The 26519-nt window shown below is 34.1% G+C and overlaps 1 protein-coding gene across 8 annotated transcripts in view; it reads right to left on the bottom strand.

Moving 5' to 3' along the window:
* chb (CLIP-associating protein) overlaps positions 1-26519 on the bottom strand; it is a 723643-nt gene that overhangs the window by 98139 nt on the left and 598985 nt on the right. For all 8 annotated transcript variants that reach the window (XM_090405359.1, XM_090405362.1, XM_090405366.1 and 5 more), the window contains one exon: positions 9013-9099. In XM_090405359.1, coding sequence (XP_090261485.1) covers positions 9013-9099 — 87 coding nt within the window. The remainder of the gene's footprint in view (positions 1-9012; positions 9100-26519) is intronic.

Here is a 26519-nt window from a genome sequence, read left to right as displayed (position 1 = left end):
TGAAACGCAAAGATTTGAGTCCGTTTTTGGCAGAAGGAATGAAGATAGCGTAACCCCTACGTTGGCGTATGGACAGCCAATAGATGAGAAGTATCCAGATATACACGTGGTGCAGAACGACGTGGAAAAAGCTTGGTAAGGTGCAATTACTCTAATTTTGTGTGAAAGTTCATTAGAAGAGAGAAGATTGTTCACGGACATGAAATTAAGAACTGTATTCTAAAGAACTCTGTGGACAGTCTCTATTTAGAAAGTTAACCTCCTTTGAGAGTAAGAAGAATTGTTTGGAAGAGATCTTTTATAATTTTGTATGTGATAGGATTAACTTGTTGCGATAAGAATAGTAGAATTTAGTATCTCAGTAACATTAGAATGTTTGTTAGTTTTCTCTTGCGAGTAATACCACTGAAAGGTATTTAGCTTAACTTCATATCATTTGCTATCTATCCCAATATGCAGTTACTGTGTTTAGCATGCTTTATAAGATTTAATTAATTTAATGTTAATTAAATCTTATAAATCTTAATTAAATTTAGTGTTAACCTCTTAATTTAAGTTTTATTTAGTATTGAGCATAACTGAGTGTATGAATTTTGTATTGTGTTTTAGATATTCCAATAAACATGTCATATTTACCTAAACCTGAGCCATGCCTGATTACGATTCCAACTCATCACTTATAAAAATAGAACCTATTCTGGCGGGAAGGATTTAGAGAGTGAATATAATAATAGATTTAGATCACGACTGCAATAATCTAAATCTATATGGCAGTTTAAGTAAGATATTGCGTAAGTAATCTTCAGACTCTAGTATTGTCTCCCTGAGCAAGGATCTTTTCTGCTATAGGATACTGGCTGGCGCAGCAAAATATAAATTTACCAGTATCCGAAGAGGAAACAATCCTAGATATAAGAATAAGATTAAATTAAGTGAATAAAGAGAATAAATCACAAAAGATAAATATTTAACAATAGAGCAGCCGGTAGGATTTTGATTGTATAAGGTTTTAGGTAAGAAAGGATAGATTTAAGCAAACAACTAATTAAGCATAAATCATATAGAAACATTGATATAACATGCCGTATTATTACAAAAAGATATTTTGCATCTGATGTAGATGCAATAGATTTATTTGGAGAATAAAAAATTCTCTCAAAAATAATACAAGAGAAAAGTGGTCCTCACTATATTTTATCATATATAAAACCAGTCTTGTAGAAATTTATCCCAAGTAACCATTGCCTTAAGGATATTGTTAACAATTCTTGTTAGCATATCAAGTGCGGAAAGAAATTTTCCCAAGCTTAAACCGATTAAAAATTATTTACGAACAGCAATGACCGAGAAAGATTGGTCTAGCAACTATATCAATAGAGGCCGACAGTTTATAATTTAAATTTAGAGGAGCTTAAAAACAAGTTTTATTGTGTGATATCCCCGTAGAGCAAACATTTAATTAATAATATTATGTAACTGTTTTGCATTAATGTTTCTCTTGTAATAAAACCAAAATAGCAATTGGAGATTTTCTTATATTTTTGTCTTATAATCCATCAGGAGCAATATTTAATTGTTTGCCTCAGGGCACAAGATCTAATCTGGCAACAGCCCTGTCAGCTGGGAAAATGGTGATAAGGATGAAAAGCATGTTGCAGTAAGTTTTGACTATGTATCACATGTTGACTAGCAAATACTAGTGGTTTTACATGTCTACATAAAGAAAAACAGGAATGATGACTAGTTAGTAAGAAAAAATGTAGGAAAAAAAAACACCTATGAGAATGTGAATGCAGTAAAGTCTAAGGGAAGGATCATCTATTACACTCATGACCTTGATGTCTTCCAAAAGAGAAACATCAAATGTCTCCTTTTGGGAGACATTTGCTGCATTAATGTTAGAACAATGTTCTAACATTAATGCAGCAAAATGTTAGAACAACACTAAGTTTGGGCAAATTTGGGATTAGCAGTTGTATAGGCAAGAAGTAGTACCCCACATAGAAGAGGATACCAAATTTTTTAGGACTGAAGGAGCTATTGGATGTGATTTATATATATTTTCACAAAGTATGATATATTTTATTGGTTACAGTTAACTACAGAAATATGCATATACCAAATATTAATTATTTTTTCAACACAGTAGCAACCAAAATATACATACATATATATATTTTTAGGACAGTTTGATAAGCAATGAAAAATACTTTACCTAAGAAATGAGAAATTGTCTATTCTTGATTTAATAACATCAAATATGATAATCTCTATGGTGGCATGAGTTCTCACATCAGACTACTAAGGTGTGTAAAATTAAATGCATTTGTCCAAAACTGATGGCATCACTAATAGCTTTGGACAGAGATGCTTACTCTATGCAAGTAGTGTCTTTAATCTAAAGTATTTTTATTGTTCAGTTCTTCCCTGCACTGCAACTTGGCATAACCAACATTTAGTGAACTACAATGAAACTGTAGTTCACTAAACTACAATGAAGTTGTAATTTGATAACATATGCTCATACTGCATTTCTGACACATTAGTGAACTGGAATGAAAGATCATCTGTTGAGGTTCTTTTGTCATCTCTGCAATAAGACAAGCAAGTACTGCATTACCTATGTTAATATGTTTTATTTTTATGAGCTCAGAAACCACTTTGCAACCCCTCCCCTCAACTCAACGTGTACACACCCGCACAGGAAAATCAAGAATATTATATTATTAGCAGAATATTATTCTATTAGCATCCCACTGCTAATATTATTTTAGCAGTGGGATGTTACATGAGTAACATGATACTCCAGTACTTCAAGTTACAGAATGAGTTCCGAAGGACAAACGCCATCCTGTAGCATATCCTTGAATGTGACTTAACCTACTACAGACAGGAAGATCTGTTAACATCACCTTGCAGAACATAAGAAATAGATTCACTACCATTATTATGGCAAGTCTGGACTGGCAAACCATGTGTTTGACACTCTTTCACAAAGGATTAGATGGAAGAAAGCCAATGTGTTATACAGAAGTCGTTACATGTCAGAAAGATTATTTTGAGTCAGCAATAGCTATGAAACATTCTCCTGACTTTAACAAATATGGCGGCATTAATGTGCAAAAATTTAGGAGACTGTTATCTTAAGATCAACTCCTACACAACTGTACTAGTTCTTTTTTTACAACATTAGAGGGTACCAAATTAGGACTTTAGATCTTTTGTCTATTACCATTTGAATCATTTCACTTATTCATTGTCATGTGTAAACTGTGATATATTGTTTTCCTCTGGAGATACTAGATTGAAATCCAGAAAAATATAAGGCAGTTAATAAACATCTTTTTTATAATTCAGTTCGTTTGGTGCTGCAATACCATTAAAATAAGTTATGAATCCAATACGGACTCCATTACAATACCATATATTGGAAATTTATCAATTAAAATACCATCTCTTATGAAAGATCACAACATCAGAGTAACTTTTAAACAAATTCCGACTGCTCATAGCCTCCTGAGGTCTCTCAAAGATAGCACCTTTCTACAAATACTCAGGAGTTCATAGAATTCCATAATTGTGTGGTTTAGGCTACATAAGACAGACAAGACTTGGATTTGAGGTTAGAAAGAAAGAACAGGATGCAGATGGTGATCATCACAGAAAAGATATTTTGTTTGGTCATCCATACTTTTAATACAAACCATGTAGCTGATTGGAATATTTCAACCATGTCCTATATAGAAAAGAATTTTTATATTCCAGACTTCTGAAGGAATCTGTTATGGTCATCCATTCCAGTCAGTTCAGATCACTGCATAAAATCCAAGGACTGACACAGTGACATGTGAAAATCTCTCATCAAATCTTAACATTAAAAATTTTAATTTTGTCAACAATCAATTGCCTTCTATCACTAACTGCAAACAGCTAATGCATGCCACTCAATTTTATGTTTATTGTCTAGCACAAATTTACCTATTTATATTGTAATGGTTTTCCAGCATTTAATCAAATTCGCGATCTTTGTAATTAGTTGTTTTTATGTGTCTGACTGTGAAGAAGCCACCAGTTCTATTTCAGGTGGTGAAACTAGTTAGTGTAATTTTTAATGTAACGAGTAAAAAATTCCTGTGTTACACGAATCATTTAGTCGTAAAACTATTTAAATTAGTGTGTTTTTATTTTTATTTTTTTGTATAACAGGTATAACAAAGCAAACAAAATTTCCATATTCTTGACACACACTTCTCTGTAGAGAGAGAGAGAATAACTGTAAACAAACATTTTATTCATGTAGAAGTTTCTGAAAGAGAAAATTACATATGCTGGAATACAAATAAATAATTTACCGAATAAAATTAATTATTTACAAACAGACATTTTGCATGCTCAAGAGGCAAGCATCATCAGATGCAATTTAACAATACATATTCAGCGAAGACTTAAAACAAAAGGGGCCTGGACAACAAGAATGACCAATGCGCATGGAGGACAACAATGGCACTCATTATGGCAATTCCTGTTATTGATGCTGGTGGATAGATAGAGTAGTGTGCCAAAATCTATGTAAGAATCTGCTTTCAGGAACTCCTATTTAAACTGGGATTTGAGAAGTAGCCTGACTTTCTTCTATCTGATGAAGTGTTTCTGCTCCAGAAAATTTGACATGAATCATAGCAATAGCTGCAGAAATTTCAATGTGGAATTTAATTCACAAATCTGTTCCAAACAAAGCTTTACATTTTCTTAAATTTTTAATGCTTACTGCTTTCAAACAAATTAGAAATTCTATACACTGACAGTTAATAGTTTTTTTAAATATTACCCACTCTTATCCCCCACTCCACCTCCATTGTCTTTGCTTTTATCAGGAGGGAACTTGCATATTCCAGCCAGCTATTCTGAGGGCAGTACTGCTGCAAGGCAGTTAAGTAGTGGAGAAGTCACTCTGACATCCAGGTCGTGGGATTGAGCACAGGGCTGACAGCCACACCTTTAAGATTTTGCATCATGAGACAATTATCAAAAGAAGCTATACTAATGAATATAAATGAACATATACTCAAGACTTGGGCAAAAGGGCTGTTTATTGAACTTCACCATCATGAGAACTTCAGCAAAACAAAGAAATAACAAACATTTGCCTGTAATATTTCCTTGCCAGGAAATAAATAATGGCTTTACTTGAAAGCCTGTAATGAAAGAAAAATCAGAATGGCTCAACATAAATTTTATGAATGTATCTGAACTCACAGAAACTGCTGAAGAGTAAAGAAAAGATGAATTCTCCAAAAACCTAAAAGAAATCTTTGAAAATTTTAAAGATTCAATGTTTTGCCAAAAATGAATAATAATAATAATGAAAAACTGATTAATTCATAGGATACACAAAGTTAATAAATAATATCACCTTTCATTTCATCAAGAAATAAGGATGCATTCATCACTAAACAGTGCATTATCACTTAAGAAAACTTCTTGAATGGCTGACAATTTCAAGTAGAGTTGACAGAAAAAACTACATATTAAAAATGAATTTAGTGACAGTTTCAGTAAAAACAAAATAACATTAAAATGCCTATCTAAAGTTCATCTGTTTCCAATCTGCAACACTAAAGTAAAGATTACTTCATGCCCAACCTTATTTTTATCCAAATAACACTCCATTCCAACACAGAGACCAACTGATAACACTGGACATTCTCATATAAAATGCTTTACTCATACTCAACTTCATGAGAGTTCTTTATACTTTTGACTGGAACCTATAGAAAATGTTTAGCAGCTATTACATAATTTGACTTTTCTAAATGCTAAGAGAATGTATGATTTTAAATTCTTCTCTAGTAGTATTATTTATTTATAATCAATACTTCATATTACATAATGGCAATTCCTGAACCAATATAACATATTATTACGCTAATATTTTTGTAGATTATAATATCCATAAATAATATACTGTATCACCTGATATGCTTTGGGAAGTTGTTCAAGTAATGTAGAAAACTGAAATAATCAAAAAGAAAAAAGAAGCCTATCACAAATGGTTAAGCAGTAAAAGATTAGAAGATGAAATAGAATATAAAAGAATACGAGCCATAGCTAAAAGAGAAGTCAGAAAAAGACATAGAATCATGGAATAAATTTGTTTCTAATTTAGAACATGATTTATATAAAATAAGACCCAATGTATATAAGATTTTGAAACACTTAAATGCAGATATCATCATCATCATCAAATTCCTGCCATGTACCCTCAAGGGGTGTACAGGATATGACAGTACTACATGAAAAAATTACATCATTACTAACTTCCTATCTACAATTTTCCTCCAAATCAGTCTGTTACTTGTCAAGACTCCAACATTATCAGATCTTATATTTCTATCGTCTAAGGCACTTTGTACCGTATCAATCCACCTATATCTTGGTCTTCCTCTGGGTCGTTTTTCTGCCAACCTGGCAGAAAACATAAAATTAAACACTGAACTCAAATTAGAAGAATTTCTAAATTACTACATAGAACTGTGGACAGACAAATATTTTAAAAAAGACAAATGGCAAACAATTAACGAAAATGAAATAACTAAAGAAGAATTAGAAATCAGCCTGAAAGAAACAAGAAACGGAAAATCACCTGGAGAAGATAAGTTCAGAACTATATAAATACACAGGAACAAGATTCAAAGAAAGACTCTTATTATTTTTAAATAAAATTTAATCAACTGGTATCCCCCCAATAGAATGGAAAAAAGCAATTGTGATTCCTATCTGTAAAAAAAGGTAATAGAGATGACCCTAAAAACTATAGAGGTATCAGTATACTAAATTCCTGTTACAAAACATATAGCAGAATCTTAAATAACAAACTAATGAAATATTCCGAAAACTTTATTCTAGAAGTACAGAATGGATTTAGAAAAGGACGATCATGTATAGACCTGGCCTTTTGCCTAAAATTAATAATAGAGAAAAGACGAGAATACAATTTAGAAACACATATTGCATTTATTGACTTTGAAAAAGCATTTGACAAAGTTAAAAGAAACATTATTTAACATATTAAAAGAAAGACAAATACCAAATAATATCCTAAAAGCTATCACAAGTATATATGAAAATAATCAAATACAAATAAGATTAAATCACGAGCTATCATATATGAGAGAGATAAACCAAGGGGTCCGACAGGGATGTCCCCTCTCAGCAACTCTTTTTAATATCTACTTAAATGAAATAATAATAAAATGGAGTAAAAATTTACATCAAGGAATTAAACTTTTTCCAACCGTTAACTTAAACACTCTCCTCTTTGCCGATGACCAAATAATAATTACAAATTCTGAAGATAACTTACAGAAAGCTATTTTAGATCTAAATGAGATATCCAAAGATTATGGTATGATAATATGAACAGAAAAATCAAAAACTATGGCCTTTAAAGGACAAGATCCAGCAAGAAATAAAATAGATAACAAGCTCTTAGAACAGGTGAATTCATTTAACTACCTAGGATGTATGATCGCATATGAAAATGAAAAAGATATAAACGTAAAAATTGCAAAATATAACAGGTGTAATTAACTCTATATTTAAACCAAACCTAGTTCAAAAACAAACCAGGCTAAAAGTATACAATACAGGTATACAATTTAACAACAGCAGAAATGTAGTTTATGAGAAAAACTGCAACGTATATCCTATTTGATCACAAAAGAAACAAAGATATTATGAAAGAATTAAACCAAGAACCAGTAATAGAAAAAATTAAAAAATATAAACATAAATGGATGGAACACGTTCAAAGAATGAAATCAGAAAGATTACCAAAACAAGCCTTAAAGTGCAAGCCATTAGGAAAAAGAAAACCAGGACGTCCTCTTAAACGATGACTTCTAAGGCAGGAACAGGCCAAGCTAGGCCTAAATCCTTGATACGCATGATGACTTTTTAAATGCTAAGAGAATGTATAATTTTAAATTCTTCTCTAGTAGTATTATTTATTTATAATCAATACTTCATATTACATAATGGCAATTCCTGAACAAATTATTTTATTAATTACTAATAAAATAAAACTTGACTTTTCGACCCCTATATCGAGGTCATCATCAGAAGAATACGACTGTATAAGGAACCAAGCTACATGCTCATGCCCCGTATACCAGTAAACCAAATCTACGTAGTTAATAAATCCTTTTGCCTGGCCTGACCTCTAGTGATAAAAAATAAAATATATATATATATATATATATATATATATATATATATATATATAAAATAAATAAATACAACTACAAGAAACTGCTAAAGTCCTCATGTATTAATCTTCTTCTGGATAGTTCTGAGTGTTATAAAATGATTTCTTTCAGTTGCTGTTGAATGTTACAAACACTTCACCAGGTTGTCTTCTGGTAGTGGGATTTTTTCTAAGGCTAATTTAGGTTGTTATACAGGTTTTCTAAACTAGCCTTAGAAAAAATCCCACTACAAGAAGACAACTTGAAGTGTTTGTAACATTCAACAGCAACTGAAAGAAATCATTTTATAACAATCAGAACTATCCAGAAGAATATTAATACATGAGGACTTTAGCAATTTATTGTAGTTGTATTTATTTATATATATATATATATATATATATATATTTTTTTTTTTTTTAAATTAATTAATTTTATTTTATTTTTATTAACACTAGAGGTCAGGCTAGGCAAAAGGATTTATTAACTACGTAGATTTGGTTTACCGGTATACAGGGCATGAGCACGTAGCTTGATTCCTTATACAGTTGTATTCTTCTGATGATGACCTCGATATAGGGGTCGAAACGTCAAGTTTTATTTTATTAGTAATTAATAAAATAATCTGTTCAACGTGTGTTTTTGTGTCCCTAAATTTACAAATATGAGTGCTATCACCATGTAACCTTAAAAGAAAGAATCAATATAACATATTATTACGCTAATATTTTTGTAGATAATATCCATAAATAATATACTGTATTACCTGATATGCTTTGGGAAGTTGTTCAAGTAATGTAGAAAACTCCGGTGCATTTAAACTGAATAACGAAACAAGAACATCTTCTGCATGCTACAAAGAAATAAGTAAAGTGAGTGGATTTGTAAATACACACACACACACACACACACACACACAGTGAGAGAGAGAGAAAAATCAGTTTATTAAGTGCATCCCCATCATTCACAGAATAACTGCTTCATAAGAGATGGCACACACATTTGCTAAAGGCTATACTACGAAGCACAAACACAGATGATGCTGAAGAATAGTGTATGTATATTGAATTCAATCCATAATAATGGGCTAATAGTACAATCCAATTGACAATCCTTTACATTCTTGATTTTATCCACCTGATAGCAGCTAGTCTCATAATAATGAACAGATTGTTTGCAATATACATTTTTTGTATATTATATTTGTAATTGTTTCTGTAACAGATCATAATATACAGATTGTTTGGAAAAGGTTCAGGAGAATGAAGGAAATGGTGTATACATGACTAGTCAACTTAGTCATTACATCTCAACTCAAATTAGTATCTATGTGATAAGGTGGAATGAGCTGTTCATAACAAAAATCTTTTGCAGCATGATTTGAGGCAAGTGTTATTGAATAAGATCAACTCAATTGATTCCCGAGAAGTCGAGGCTCTTTTAATGGTTAGAAAGAAATATTAGAAGGTAACTATACCTAATAAAGTGGCCACATAAAAGAATAAACATTTGCTAGTGGAATGCTGAGTAATCTGCATATCCATTTAAGTAAGATAAAGATTTAAATTTCTCTTTACTACAGGGGTGAGCATATTAAAAACACTTAAGATTATGAAATACTATGTACAATGAAAATTACCTAATATGAAACAAATTGAGAAGCACATAATCATCTAAGCTTTTAGCTTAGATGATTATATGATAAGCAAGAAGATTCCCTGTTCAACACTGATGGAATCCATACTAGTGAGAGGCTTCAAGGTACCACAGAAATTGAATGGTTTTCTCTGTCACTTTATACAGAAATGAAGCCAGTTAAATTGGAGACCAACTTGAAGGCAAAGATATATTATTCATCTTAGGAGTGAGTTGAATATAGGCTAATTTCCAGGCTGCAGAACAGATGCTAGTGGAAAAGGAGAGAATATAAAGGCAATGCAAAAACAGGACTCAACTCTGGAGTATGAACCTTCACAACTGGAGAAATGCTATCCGAACTGAGGGGAGGGGGGTTATCTGTGGAAAATTTTCTTTTGATCTCTTTCTTGTCTTGAAAGAGTAGGAGGGCATTTACCAATATTATCTATGCAAGAATTTGAAGAAAAGTAAGAAGTCGATCAGCTCTTTCTGTGGGTAACAATGCAACAGAACCAAATGCAAATGAGATGAAAGTAGAATTGAATAAAAGCTATGGCCAATGGCTTTGCATGAGACCAGAAAACATGACCACCAATTGGACAAGATGCAAGTTTTCTGCTTGTATTCTTTCAAAATCAGTTTGAAATATATTCATAGTTTGCTTGAGATATTTTATGCTTTGGTATAAGCAGAAAGGAAGATCTCAACAAATGTTAACTACAACATGCCTAGTTTGTTGTACAGCCTAGAGACATCTGAGAATTAAGTCTTAGATAAGAGGAATTAGAATTTAAGGTGGGATGGAGAAAAAATGTTTTCACATCAACAAGAATTGCTTCAGTGATATGTTCAATGCATCTGAATCAAAATTAAATCCCACCAAAGAACTGAGATGCAGAAGTAACAACAATCATCTCAACTAGATTTCTTATAATGCAAGACAACATATGGATGCATGGCTGGATTGTTGTACTACTGGAGAAGAAATCAACACTGCATTGTGGCTTGAAATACTAGAGGACAAACAACATTCACAGTATCCTTAGAAGAGTCACTAGTAAGGAAGAGATCCAGAATGTTTGGTGTGTTATCTAGCATTCTGATAGGCTACAATTTGTGTAAGATCACTGGTGTGGAGTGCAGCTAGGGTTTTCAGGCCATAAGGTTTAAATGCCATTAGTGATGGCATTTAAATGTCTTTGGCATCTCTACATACTTAATCTGTGCATTTGGAATGGAGAAAATCAACATTCAAAGAAATGTAATCAAAAGTTCTTCAAATTAATTTCACAGAATGGGGCATATATTTTTATCCAAAGCAGGAGAGGTTCTCAGTTGAAAACTTTTAGACATGATATATATATATATATATCACACACAATTTGAAGTTATGCGGTGCATAACTTCAAGATAGGAGACCTTTCGACAGTTCTGTGCACGTCAACAGAAGGAGAATCCATTCTGATAATAGGGTAATCCAGTGTTGCCCAAACGTTTTTCTACGATGGAACACTTCACAAATCCTGAAATTTTTACAGAACACCTTGGTTATTTTATAATGTATTAATTAATTGTTAATTAAACTGATTTTTATTATTAATTAATTGATAATCATTTTTTAATTATTTAAATATCAATTAAACATAATCATTAAATTTTTTCTACCTAATACAACAAGCATTATTTAGCCATTAGATCAAGGCATACTTGCTACTTTGAAAAAATATTACGTTAGCACACTTTTCAATTTATATTGGATAAACTAGGAAATGAATCACTAAGAGTAACTCACGTTTGGAAAAAAAATTTCTATTTTGGACACAGTCAAAGATCGATCCAGAAAACAATAGCGAAGTGGAAGAAAAACCTGACCACCTCACTGCAAATATAATTCGAGAAGGTCTTGAACTGTGCAATAAATTGGAAAATCAATTTCTTGTTAATGATACAAATTCTGAACAAGCCTTTAAATTCCATCGTGAGCTGAAGAACTGTATGTCTGGATATCGCAACTGTATAAAAAATTAGTAAAATCATCATCATTGCAAAGTTTAATCACTGATTACATTGTCAGAAGAAAAAAAACCAGCACAGAACGAGGGTGAAGCTAATTCTGTTTGTGAAAAACCATTGCCTTTGCCATACAGATCTGATGCGCTGACTATCTCTTCTGATGATGAAAGTGATTTCACATTAGTTCGCAAACGTTCCCAAATATTGTCTATAGAGACAATAATTATGATGAAAAAAATGTAAAAAAAGTGTTACTTTTCAATACAATTAAATGAATAAAGCTTTAAAACAAACTTAGGCATTCTTATTTTCCTGTTTTCGTAAACTTTTTTTATGCGATTTTAGGTTTATTTAAATTCATTGCTTCAGTTTCATGCGGTTTTAGAAAATTATGGAACGTATCACTAATTTTTCAACCTAAGTTAGGCCTTTTTTGTGCAATTTTTTATATGCAGTTTTCTGTGGAACATATCTACCACATAAAAAGAGACCCAACTGTATATCAAAGTGAACATATGCAGAAAACTTTTAAGGGAAACTGAGACTAGTACTGTTGAATGAAATTTGTATTTCTTAGAAAAAGGATTTGATTTTGCAGACTAGAGATGGAAATGAATGTCATTGAGGTGGGCACAAAAATCATATTTCTGAAGTAAATCTAAAAGAGTCTGGAAGGTTTGCTGTTATCAAAGTCTAATCTAATTCTCTTTACTTGACTGCTGTTTCAGTTGAAGTAAAAGTGGAATACCCACTTTCACAGGGCCGGCTTTCCCGATGGTTCAACAGATGCATCTGCACGGGGCAGAAAGTTTTCTGGGGCAGCAAAATTGGAATAAACTATACAAAAAATAAATCATAACAAAGTCATTTATTCCTACTCTGTTGAAACCAGAATTTAGGATGTTGTTAAATTTGTACATAATAAAACTTTATTGTACTGTATATTTTTTAAAAATCATAACCATTTAAAATAATGTAATATTATGTTGCATTTAATATCTCACTGTCAGTGTTAATATCAGACGATGTGACAATAACAAAACACCTTATATCTTGCATTTATTTCTGATTTCATTGTTGGCCGTGAGTTGACCTTGATCTAAGATTAAAATGTGAATATTTATCAAAATTGCTTAATGAAAGTCCAGTAACATATTCTTAATGAATATAGAATTACAAGAATGGATTATATATAAAATTTCAGAATGATTCCATTCACAGTGCAGTGTTAACATTGGGGTGAGCCAAGGGAATGCAGTCGGTCCTGAAGTAGTATTTCAAGTAGTGAGTGTAGTCTTTCAGAACTAAAGCTTATTAAAACTTATTTGCATTCTACAATGGCCAAAATTTGATTGGAAGCTCTTGCAATGATTTCAACTGAACATGAAATCAGTCAGAAATTAGACTACATTGGCCTTATTTGTGACTTTGCAAATATGAAAGCAAGAAAAGTTTCATTTTAAACAATAGGTTTACATTTTACAGTGAAAATGTAAATTAACTTATGTTAAGACATGACACCTGTTCTAAAATCTAAAAAAATTATATTTACCATAGTTACGTGTTTGTGATTTAGCAGTTCTTCATTCTACAAGAAGTAATGAGCATTACTTACATTTAAGTTAATAGTAATACATAATTTTCTTTCTTTCAACCCTTTAATGGTGTTCGACGAGTATACTCGTCATGTGAAAAAATAAATGACCCTTTGTGACAAAAATTAAAATCTTAGTCAAAATTAAAAAATATTTCTCTTATTATTATAAAGAAATCTAATGATCAATGATTTTTTGAATTTTTTAATGAAAATAATGTTATATGTGAAGCAAATAAAATAACATTGCACGCAATTCAAATAATTTCTTGTTGAGCACTGTGCAAACGGTGCCTAATATTCTCCAGAAAATAATAAAAACTACACGAAAAACTGGGGTCTTTCCCCCCAGAGGCAAAGCTACATGCCACCTAACGGGTCCCCAGGTTGCGGATCGGGGATTGGCCACCAGAGATGGTGGCTAATTGTGAATAGCCAATAAGCAGTCCCGGACAAGAAGCGGCAATACTTACAGGACATGGTGAGTTAGTGGACAGCTCCAGTAACTCTATAAAATGCCACAGAAATCCAATGACGGTACAGCGTCATTGCGAGCTTAGACCACCCTAAGCCTAAATCTATATGCTCCTTCTAATTCTCTCCCAAACTCTTCAAGGAAGATTAAAGGTTTGTCTGATAAGTGTCGATGTGCTGACAGTAAAAAGACAACGACTGAAATCTGATTCCAAAGTACAAGAAAAAAGATTCATGCTGGCTCGGACGTCGCCTGGTCAAACAAGGTCCACGTCCCCAATCGGGTAATCAGGGTTGGATCGAAAAATCAGTTACTGAAAACAAAGACAAAAAATCAAACTCAGGCCTGTAAAGGATGGAATATCAATTGGCACATAGAATGTCCGTACACTCTACGCAACTGGAAAATTGCATTTGATTCAAGAAGAAATACAGATGTGATATATTGGGTATTTCAGAAATGAGATGGACATTGTCAGGAGAATCAAATGGTGAAAGAGTTCTCTGGTCAGGAAATGAAAGTAAGCAAGAAGCAGGCATAGGTTTCCTGCTAGATAACAAAGCCTGTCAGGCGACGATAGGATACAAACCAGTTAGTGAAAGAATAATGGTAGCAAGATTCAGTGCCCAACCATTTAATATCACAACCATTCAATATATTTGAATTTCATCTGCTGAGAGTGCAGATGAAAACATTGAGAGATTTTACAGGGATCTACAACTAGTAATTGATGAGGTGCCAAAGCAGGATATACTCAGCATTGGAAGAGACTGGAATGCAAAGATTGGCAAAAATAACACAGGATGGGAAAAGGTTATGGGAAAATTTCGATATGGAGAAAGAAATGAACGTGGAGAGATGCTTAGTAATACCAAATTCCAACAAAAAGATTGTCGTAAATGGACGTAGTGCTCCTTCGATGGCAAACACAGGAATATGATCGACTTGATATTAATAGAACATACATGGAGAACCTCAGTTTAACAGTGCAGATCATTCCATGGAGCTGATATTGATTCGGACCACAGCTTAGTGATTGCGAATATAAGACTAAAACTGAAACAGAAGTAAAAAGGAAAGTTCCAAAAAGCTAGAGACATTTCAAAACCAAATGAAGACAGGCTAAGAGCAGCATATCAGAACATATTGGAAACTAAGCTTAAGACCCCAAGTGAAAAACAAAATATAAATACAAGAGCAGAAAGACTGTCCACAGTGCTAAAAAAGCAGTACAGGAAGTAATTCCTGAAAGAGAAAAGATCAACAAGAAATGGATAACTCAGGAAACCCTAAAATTGGTACAAGAGAAAAGAGAACTGAAACTTAAAAGAGATAATTCAGAGGCAGCAGATGAGTTATACCATCAAAAATGTAATGAATTACGGAAAGCAGCAAGATCTGATAAAGCCAAATGGTTGGAGGACCAGTGCAAAGATATTGAACAATACTATGGAGAACACAAAACTAGAGAGGTCTACAAACTTATAAGAAATGTCAATAGGAAGTGGCAAACAAGATCAGTAGCAGTCCAAGATGAAAATGGTAAAGTATTGATGGACAAGACAGAAATCATACACAGGTGGACAAGATATTGCAGCAAACTATATAAAAATCAACTAAATGATACTGCAACAGAAGTAATCAAAGAACTAAAAGCAATCTCTCCACCAGCAGAGATCTTTGAAAATGACATCTTGGAAGAGGAGGCGAATAAGGCTATAAAACATCTCAAGAACAACAAGAGTCCTGGAAAAGACAACATAGTAGGTGAGATGCTAAAATATGGGGGAGAATCAATTGCAAAAGAAATACGTAAGTTATGCAATGAAATAGGAGATCAGAGTATGCCGCCGAAGAGTGGATAAAATCGGTCTTGGTTGTTCTTCATAAGAAAGGCAGTGCTTTAAAATGCACCAATTACAGAACTTTTGCATTAATGAGTCATCTTGGCAAAGTGCTGATGAAAATACTAACAGAATGCCTGAAGAGGCATATGAAGGCACATCTTCCAGATGAGCAAGCTGGATTTCGACAAGATCGAAGTACAGTGCAACAAATACTTGCACTAAGGCTAACAGCAGAGAAAGCTCGGAGAAAGAACAAAAAGATATATTGCTGCTTCATGGACTTCCAAAATTTGATAATATTGAACAAAATATAACATGGACTGTCTTGGAATCCTATGGTGTGGACAATAAATTGATCTGCCTGCTGAAAGATATAAACAGCTAAGCAAAAATCAGAATGGTAGGTAAGACTGGAGATTGTTTTGCCACTAGTCAAGTCACAAGACAAGGGGACCCAGTATCACCAATCATCTTCATCACACATCTGGGAAGAACACTAGATAAGATTAAAGAAGAAGGTGGAGGAGGCATTTCAATAAATGGCATGAGAATAAACTACCTCTGCTTTGCAGATGAAATCGTCCTGATTGAAGAAGATGGAGCAAGGTTGGAACAGACATTGCAAACACTATACACAGAAGGAAAAAGATATAGACTAAATGTCAACTTCGAAAAAACTAAAACGATATTCGGACAACCGGAGTTACTGAACAGAGTTACGATAGACAGATTTCAACTGGAAAATGTGGAACACTTCACGTATCTTGGATGCCACATGATGCATGACTTGGACCCCAAAAAAGAGATAAAAATTAGAATAGCCAGAGCAACAACTATTTTAAAAGCCATGGACAAAATATGGAAGAGCCACGCTATAAAGATGCAAACTAAACTGCGCATTGTAGAAACCTGTATCTTCAGCAGCATGCTCTATGGATGTGAGGGCTAGGTACTCCTGAGAGAATCTGAAAGGAGGATATTGGCATTTGAGAGGAAGTGCTATAGAAAGATCTTGAGAATAAGTTGGATACAGAAAGTGAACAATGAGGAAATCTACAGACGAATACAACCAAAAGAAAACCTGATCCAGAAAATAATCAAAAGGAAACTACGTCTATTTGGCCATATATGTAGAATGAATTATGAGGGAAAATAAAAACGTTGCTGTTTGGAACGATTGAAGGAAAGAACAAAAGAGGAAGACCAAACAGAGAATCGGGCGATGACATCGTCAAATGGTGCAAAAACTCTATACACAAACTGAGTCATCTTGCACAAAATAGAATGCAGTGGAAGAATCATATCAAGATGGCAGCAGACACCTACTGGCACTGGACCCATGGTTGTTGATGATGATGATACGAAAAACTTTTAAAAAAAGATGACATAATGCACTTCTAATTTGTGTTTTTTAGCATGTTGAATCAGATTTTTTTTATTAACTACAATCATACTGCAAATTGCTATAATTTTTTCGATGTTCGTGGATTTTTCATGGTTTTTAAAAAAAAACAATATTTTTTAGGTTGTGTTGATAGTATTTGTGATATTAATAAATTTTTGGTGCAATAAAATTGATTTTTCAAATAAACTAACTTTTAATAATTGCCACTTTATAATTTAATTAAAATTCACAGCAGGTGCATTTACTCTGCATTTGACGAGTATACTCGTCTTCGCTTAATTTTAATTACTCATGCAGATGCACATGTTCAGAATAAAATTCCACGTTAAATGGATAATTGTCTCTTTCTCTTTTTCTGTAAAAATATAGTTTATGATAATTTTTGATTAACTTATGAATTTTCATTAGCTAATGCTACTATTTAGAATTTATGATCAGACATGTTCAAGCCTAGCTTAACATCATGGCTTTTAAGACATCACTAAGAGTTTTTTTTAGGGGAAGGGATGGCAAAATGTGCTATTGCATGGGGCTACAAAATTCGTAGGACCGGCTCTGGACATGGAATATATAGTATTCACTAATCCATACAAATGAATTATTTCACCCAATTGCTTGGCAAATTGTGGTCTCAGCAGCCCCCCCCCCCCCCTACTACTTAGTAAAAGTACATACATTAATTAAGGTGGGTATTCTGTACACTAACATTCGTTAAGCTTACCCTTGAAAAGAAGAAATATTGGATCTCTCCCTGATGTGTGACACATCACGGAAAAGAGATCCAATTCCGACATGCTCATACTGCATGCTGGAAGAAATGGGGGCTGAAAGTTTTATTTTTTAATGTAGTTCCCACCCATGAAAGGTTGTTAGTAAACCTATAGTACATTTGTACTGTAGGTGGGCTAAGGATTTTTTCACCCTTTTTTTAAAATTAATTATATATTTTTGTAGTTATTTATTTTTACATAGTTGGGAAACCTTGTTCTGGAGGCCAAACATGGAACATTTTCAACTTACTTCAGGCCCCCAATAAGAAGCAAGGCAGTGGTTTCAAACCAGATGATGAAATTCATCTCCCACCTAAAAACAATCACAAGCATCCATGCCTACAATGGGATTCAAACCCCTGCAGGCATGGATGCTTGTTGATTGTTATACACTAACCACTCAAGCTACCCAGGGCAGCAAGTAAATGGTAAGTAACTGCAAGTAAATCAGTAATTTCTCTGCAATCCAAATATAATTTCGATTACATAGTAGGAACAAAATTTACTGAGTTTGGATGGCTAAAGCTTCCAATAAGCAAAGCCATGAGTGGTATTATTCTAGGCAATAAAATCTTTTCTACCACTTAGTGGTTAAGGATGAGTTTTATTGCCTAGTACCACAAAGGTATAGTTAGACTTTCCTCTGAAAGGTATGGATGCTGCATACTAACTCCTACTTACAAGTTTAACCCATGATAGTTTTCTCTAATCTGGTGATCTAATACCTATTGGCTGGGGAATAAAATATACCAACCAATACGAAAGTGTAGACAGAAGATTTCGTTGATGTAGGCAGACTGGACTTCCAAGTTTGGTTTACTGTACACTGTGGTGGCCATAATATCAATATCATTAGTGCTTTAGATTTCTGACATTTACCTCTCGATACTGCAACCATGCATTCTATCTTGACTATCCAAAGGAAAATGTTTTCAGCTCTCTTTTAGACCTCTTTCACTTAGTTTCTGCAGCTCGCATTTTCTATAAATATTTCTGTTTTCTCTTCTTCCTCTTTTCTACTGCTGTCTTTCTGAAGATTACAATATACGGATCTTTTAATCCAATGACAAAGTTTTTTCTATCATCTCAGACTTTTTGCTCACCCATAGTCCTAATGTAAACATAGGCTGAACAGCATTGTGTGTCCAGGATTACCATTACAAAAGGAGTACAAAAATCATGGTTCTTTTTAAGCTGTATCTTACGCTAATATAGAAGAACTAGTTCAACTTGAGCCATGCTACCACACCATTATTTTCGGAAAATTAAGAAATCCTGAAAATATTGTCTAAAACGAATCTACTAATTTTATTATCATAAATAATAAATGATCCAAGCTATGTGAAAGAAGTGGCATTTTTAAATTTCTGGTTATTAATAGTAAACTAGTGCTTTTTCCCTGGATGATTTGCTTACTAAATGTTATTCTAATGTCTTCAACATTTTCTCCAACTGGTCTGCATATCCGAATATTATTCTTCTTTTACAGTCATGTTAGGATATGCAGATGATATTTATCTAGTTGGAGAGGGAATCTTATGTTATCCTTTACAGTTTCTCTAATACATTTTTTTTTTTTTAATGCTAAATTAAATAGGATGGGTGAAAGGGTGCAGATTTTGATTACATTTATCTGAGATATTCCAACTTCATTTCATACTCACAATGGCCTTATCTATGAACAAATATTATAACAACAATCTTGTCATTCATTTTTTTAACCCTACTTTAATGCATATACATTTTGGAATATTGTGGCAATTATGAGATAGAAACTTTTGAGACAATGTTGACAATCTATTTAGATCAAAGGCACAGAACACTCTGGCAGGCTATGAATAAGAATAAGATTCACCCTCAAACACAAAAAAGGAAACAAAATCAGAAATGGTAAGAAGAAACATAAGATGAGGAGGGAAAGTATTTAGAACAACAGTATGAAATGTTGACAATATAAAAGAGTCATGCATAAGCTGGGTCAAAATCATGAAAAGAACATGGAAGAGAATCATTTGGCAGGAGCTTTTCGTCACTATAGCATTTTAGAAATAATACTGGTAAACACCAAAAGCATACAGACTCGCAAAGGATATGCCGGGATATCTATGGATAAATGCCCAGCAATGAATTATGAAATAATGGATGAAAATTTACCAAGTGAAAGAAGTGCATAAGTAGAAAAGAAGATTAGATAAAGGAAGAGAAAATAATAGTAAAAATAGTGGGCACATTCTACAAAAAAGAGGATCCTACAGTAATATGACTCATAAATACTAAGCATAGCGTCAATAAGCACCAGAATGAGATTGTATGATCAACTGTGTGTGTGAACATTACAATTTTTCTATATCAACTGTGTCAGGCTAAGATAAAATCTGAACTCACAGTTGAAAAGTTTTTGTCAATGCAAATATTAAAATATAGCATACTCATGCTGGTTATGTGGGAATAATGGAGACTACAAATCATTAGAAAGAACTTTTTTCTGTGCAGATATAAGGAACTCAATAGTAAGATGTCTGTCAGTCATCATCATAAAAAAAACATTAAACCAAAGGCAATTTCACTAACAGCAAGCTGGTCTTCTGGCAAAACAGATAGATAGATACCATTGTGGAGAATAAGGACCTCCTTGTAGTGATACATTTAACACATGCACACATACACACTTATTTTGTACTTGCTAATATTTGTTTTACATATTTTACACATACAGCAAAAGAACTTAGTGACATTGTTGTTTGCATCAGTTATGCAGCTTTGTCACTAAATATATTGTTGAAAGAAGTACACAGAATATACATTTCCTCAAATTATCCATTTCATACCATTTTTTTAAAAATAATAATTAAGGTGTGATCTAGCCAGGATACAAAAAACAGCACTGAGGATGTAGGATGAAGACACCAACTAATTTAATCTAAATGATTTTAGATGTGTGTCTATGAAAATGTGAGAGCCATTAATATTTTATTTAATTAATTATTTTTTTTTATGACAATATCACTGTAATCATACCTTATTTGTGGGACAATTTGGACCACATCCATTTAGACAATGTCACATGAGACACCACCAAGAGTGGTCGCAAAATGATTTGAGAGAATGAGAGAGAAAAGGTAGTCTCAAATCTAAACTCTACAGAACACCTCTAATACATCCAGAACATCTCGGATAAGTACAAGACAACACATCGGACTTCAACTACAGAAACTGATTTTAGGAGGAACAAATCAAAAATGTCCATGTCATTATTAACATTTAATGGAGTTCACTCAAAAAAGTTGTTCCTTTAATCATTTATTTGTTTAGTAGGCATATTGAAGTTAGTGAAATAATCTGGTGTGTTCATATGATTTTGTAACAATGGGTATATGGTATTACTCTGGAAGTAAATATTTGCTCTTAAATATTTCAGTTCTGTTTATTTTGCATGACTAGTCACTTGTATGATCTTAGTTGAATAATTGAGTTAGAATGTACTATCAATTAAAGTTGCATGCAATGTAAATAACCTGTGCAAGGCAAAGAGAAAGAGGTGAATGCTGATATAATATTTCTTCATAGGAAGTGCTAGCAGGGGAACTGTTTTCACTACAGGTTACTAATCAGCATAGCTTAATTAAAAGTCTGTGAACAATGATTCTACTTCTCATTAGCACTAGCACACTACTGTTCTCAAAAAAAACTCAACTGTAGCAGTGTCAATGTCCTGGTTTGCTTTATGCTTAGTTTTCCAAACTTGCATGTCAAAATCATATTCCTGAATTTTTTGGGGATAATTAAGATTTATATGATATAAGAAATAAGGATACTGGTACTCGTAGACAGGTTTATATGTTGGTTATGCATTATTAAAACACTTAAGGAATAGAACAACGTAGTTAGGGATATAAATTAAATTAAACTTTAATTAATATTTTCCGATATTTCGGCAATGTCACATTGCCATCTTTAAAAGGAACTTACACAAAAAAGCACGTGCACGTAGGCACTACAAACACGGTAACTGGGAAAGAAGAGATGAAGCTATTGTTCTCCTAAAAGTCCTGATGGTGCCCTCTAGCGGGCTAAGTAGGTGTTCTTGGCCATTGGGCTGAAGGTCTGCTGATGTAAGCCTCCCAAATTTGGGGCAGTTGCATACAACCAAATTTGTTGAGGTTTGGAGAATTTCTTAGGGCTGAGGCTGATTCCATAAATAGTCTTTCGTATTTGTATTAGCTACGGTGTATTACTGTAGCTTTCTTCCACCGTATTCTGTGGCGTGTATCCAGAGCATGGTCCGCAAGACCAGAATGGCTGTACTTGTGAAACCGGATGTAGTCCTTGTGTTCAGAAATTCTGATATTCGCTGTCCTGCCTGTTTGGCCAAAGTAAGACAGATTACAACTGCAAGGGACCTGGTATACACCAGGTAGGTCTAGGGGAAGTGGTTGGTCTTTAGTGGAGCGGATAAGGGATGCCAATTTTCTGTAAGGTTTGTAACAGGAGGTCAGGTCATGCTTTTTTAAAATTTTGGTAATCTTTTCCGAGGTGCCGCGGATGTAGGGAATGGTGATGGATTTAGAGTAATCCTTGTTGTGGAGGGGGGGAGGGGATCTGTGGTTTGTAGGTTCTAATATTTTTTGGACTTTTCTTGGGGGGTAGCCATTGGCTGACAAAGTGTTGAGGATGTGATTTAGTTCAGTGTTTAGGGCCAAGTCGTTTGAACAGATTAGTTTAGCCCTGTTGTATAGTGTTTTCACTACTCCATAATGTTGTGTGGGGGGGTTGGTGGGATTGTTGGTGAATGTATCTGCCTGTATGGGTGGGTTTTCTGTAAACTGAGAAAACCAAGGTTCCATTAGGCTGGCGGGTGACTAGTGTGTCTAGGAAAAGGAGGCTGTTTTTTTCCTCTTTTTCCAGGGTGAATTTGATTCTGGGGTGTTGGTTGTTTAAGTGTGTTAAGAAGGAGAGAAGTGTTTCAGAGCCATGTGGCCAAATAGCGAATACATCATCAACGTAGCGAAGCCATATGGTTGGTTTTTGTGGGGCAGAGGCTAAGGCTTTTTCTTCAAAGGTCTCCATAAAGAAATTGGCCAAGGGTGGGGAGAGTGGTGAACCCATGGCTGTCCCCTCTATTTGTTTGTAGAATTTTCCTTGTCAAACGAAATAGCCCGAGTTCATTGTGAACTGAAATAAGGCTGAGATATCGGGAGAAAATTTAGCTTGGATTAGCTCTAGAGTTTCCTTGAGTGGGACATTTGTGAATAAAGAGGAGACGTCAAAGCTGACCATTATGTGTCAGTATGTTGGAGTGTAAGGTTTTCTATGCTGGCTTTGAAATGGGCTGAGTTTTTTTATGTGTGATGGTGTGTTGCCAGTATAGTGTGTGGTGTGAGCTCTTTGGCCAAATGTTTAGCTAATTTGTATGTGGGGGAATCAATGCCATCCACTATGGGACGTAACAGCACATTTTCTTTATGTATTTTTGGGAGTCCGTAAATGCGGGGGGGGGGTATAGAGTTAAATGGCTTTAATCTGTTGGTAACTTCTACAGGCCAAGAAGTGACTCTCTTAAGGAGCCTGTGAAGTTTTCTAATTTGAGAGTTGGTGGGATTGTAATTGATGGGGAGGTAAGTAGCCCGATCTAAAAGAAGAGCATTCAGCTTACCTGTGTAGTCCTTTTGGTTAAGGAATACAGTTGAGTTTCCCTTATCCGCTTTGGTGATAACTATTTCTTTATTATTCTTCATTTCCTGTAGAGCTTTATATTCCTTGTTGGATATGTTGGATTTTGGTGGGACTGCTTTGGAAAGGACACAAGCTACATCCAGTCTCACACTGTTGGCGACTTGATGTGGAAGGTGGCAGATTCCGCGTTCGATCTGGATCATAATATCCTCACTGGGTATTTTTTTTGGGAGCAATCCCGAAGTTGTGGCCACGTGACAGCGCGTCGATTGCTTCAGGGTGACTGAAGAAAGGTTGATTACGGTATTGGTAGCAAGTTTTGGAAGGATGGTAGAGTTCTTTTTTAATTTTTTTAATTTAATTTTAATTTTGGGAGGCTTACATCAGCAGACCTTCAGCCCAACGGCCAAGAACACCTACTTAGCCCACTAGAGGGCACCATCAGGACTTTTAGGAGAGCTTCACAATAGCTTCATCTCTTCATTCCCAGTTACTGTGTTTGTAGTGCCTACGTGCACGTGCTTTTTTGTGTAAGTTCCTTTAGAAGATGGCAATGTGACATTACCGAAATATCAGAAAATATTAATTAAAGTTTAATTTAATTTATATCCCTAACTACGTTGTTCTATTCCTTAAGTGTTTTAATAAAGGATACTGGTATTGTCCAGTATCCTTAATTTCTAGCATTTAACTGCATTAGTATAAGCCACTATGTTTAACTGTGAATACTTTATTATTCAAGACCTAAATCATATCTGAGCAGTCCTTGCTCTTCCCTTCATTTTTAAGGTTTAAGTAGATTCCAAGATTTTGTTCACAACATGTATTTTCTATATTCTTTCTTCAGTGACTTCCCATTGCTTCTGTTCAGTTAAGTTTACATATATTAAATTAAATGCAACTTAAATGATGCAAACCATCACTTAGAGATCCAAACCTGATCATCTGTTTTTGACCAAATCTCAAATTACTATCATAACAACTAGATTGATCTTAACTGTCTATGCTTCCCATGATTTTGTGTGATTCAGTGTTCCTTGACAGATGATGCCTAATCTTGAATCCTTCTTGATCCTCTGTGGCTGAGGATTTCCTTACCTCAATGTGTATCATTCATCTGCTGTCTCTACCATTCCTCCAATTCTGAAAATCATTCTGGCCTCTGATTTCTTATCCCTGATTTCCTGCAATCTGACTACCCCTAACCAGGCTAAATATAGGTGGGCAATATTGTAACATTACCTAAAGAGAAGCTGACCAGCATCATTCTTCTAACTCCTGCTGAGATGACCAAGGAAACAAAAAAAAAAATCACCATCTTCTTTACTGTACTGCATACATTGCCTTCTACAAAAAAAGACATCAGAAGAATCTTGAATAACATGAATACCAAAAAAGACTTCTAACAGTTATCTTCCTTGGTGACTTTAATGTCAGTATCAATTAGTTCTCTTCTTCTAATTCTGACCTCATCTTCCCATCTGAGGTTGGAAGATGACTTTTTTTTTTTTTTTTTTTTTTTTTTTTTTTTTTTTTTTTTTTTAATGGGGGTGTTTGTTCCCACTTACAAAATATTTTTGCAAACATACAGTACATTCGTACAGTGGGTGAGCTAAGAATTTTTTCCTTTATATATATTGCATTTTTCATTTGCTGTTTGCATAGTCTAAAAACCCTGCTCTAGAGTCCAAAACATGGAACTTTTAATCATGAACATCCATGACTATGGGAAGATTCAACAGACTGTTGGTTCAAAAAAGCAGATATGCTAACCACTCAGCTTAACAGGCCAGTTCATCTTCTAACCAGAATACCTGACAGTCCTCTCTACACACCTAACACTTTGGATCTTTTCTTAACCAATTCTCATTCCAGGTGCACTGCTAAGACGACCATCTATCTTGGTAATTCATATCGCAATCTCACACAAGTATCATTTCTGGTGGGCATCCTTCCTTCAGCCATTCTCACAACCTTGTGTTCTTTAGCTACAACACTTCCAAGTGAGAAGACTTCCGAGATTTTTACTCCTATGTCAGACCACTGTTTTCTTTCTTCAGATCCAGATACTTGTTGGATCTCTCTCTCTCTCTACGTTCATTGGGCATCTACAGATGCCGTATGGTCAATCCGATGCTCGGTGATGTTCCACACCAGGCCTCGCCATGTAGTCCTATTGTTTGCTTTTCTGGCAGCCTCAATTCTCTGAAGATCAGTCACTCCACACACGCCATCCATTCATCTCATTGATGGTCTACCCCTGCCTCTTTTTCCAGGAACTTTACCTTCTATTACTGTTCTGAGAAGTCCTCCTTCCATCCTTTCTATGTGTCCAAAATATTTTAACTTTCTTCTGTCAATTTTCTTAAGGAGCCTTAAAGTTCTACTAATCTTTTCTAACATCCTTTCATTTGTATGCCTTTCAGTATATATCCTCAACAGCTTTCTGTAACACTACATCTCAAAAGCAGATAACTGTTTCTTATCTGACTTCTTTAGGTTCCAAGTCTCACATCCATAAGTTGCTGTTGGAAAAACAATTGCATCTAAAATCCTCACCTTTGTTCCCATGGAGATAGATCCATCCTTCCAGATTTTAGACAGGTCTCTGACTGTTGTTTTAGCCATTCCTAACCTTTTTCTGACATCTTCTGAACAGCAATTCTTCACTTTAATAATGGATCCCAGGTACTCAAACTTGCTGACTTCCTCAATTCTTTCTCCATTAAGATACACTTGTTTCTCAAGAGCATCTCTGTTTGTTTTTCCTTTGAGAACCATGATCTTTGTCTTGCTAGAATTGAGTTGAAGTCCTCTGTTATTACTTGTTGGATCTTGTTACAGAAATTATCCATGTT

Source organism: Typopeltis vanoorti, chromosome 15, assembly GCF_054136105.1.
Source record: "Typopeltis vanoorti isolate ZY-2024b chromosome 15, IOZ_Tvanoo_1.0, whole genome shotgun sequence".
Classification (NCBI taxonomy): domain Eukaryota; kingdom Metazoa; phylum Arthropoda; class Arachnida; order Uropygi; family Thelyphonidae; genus Typopeltis; species Typopeltis vanoorti.
This window is presented reverse-complemented; position numbering and strand designations above follow the sequence as displayed.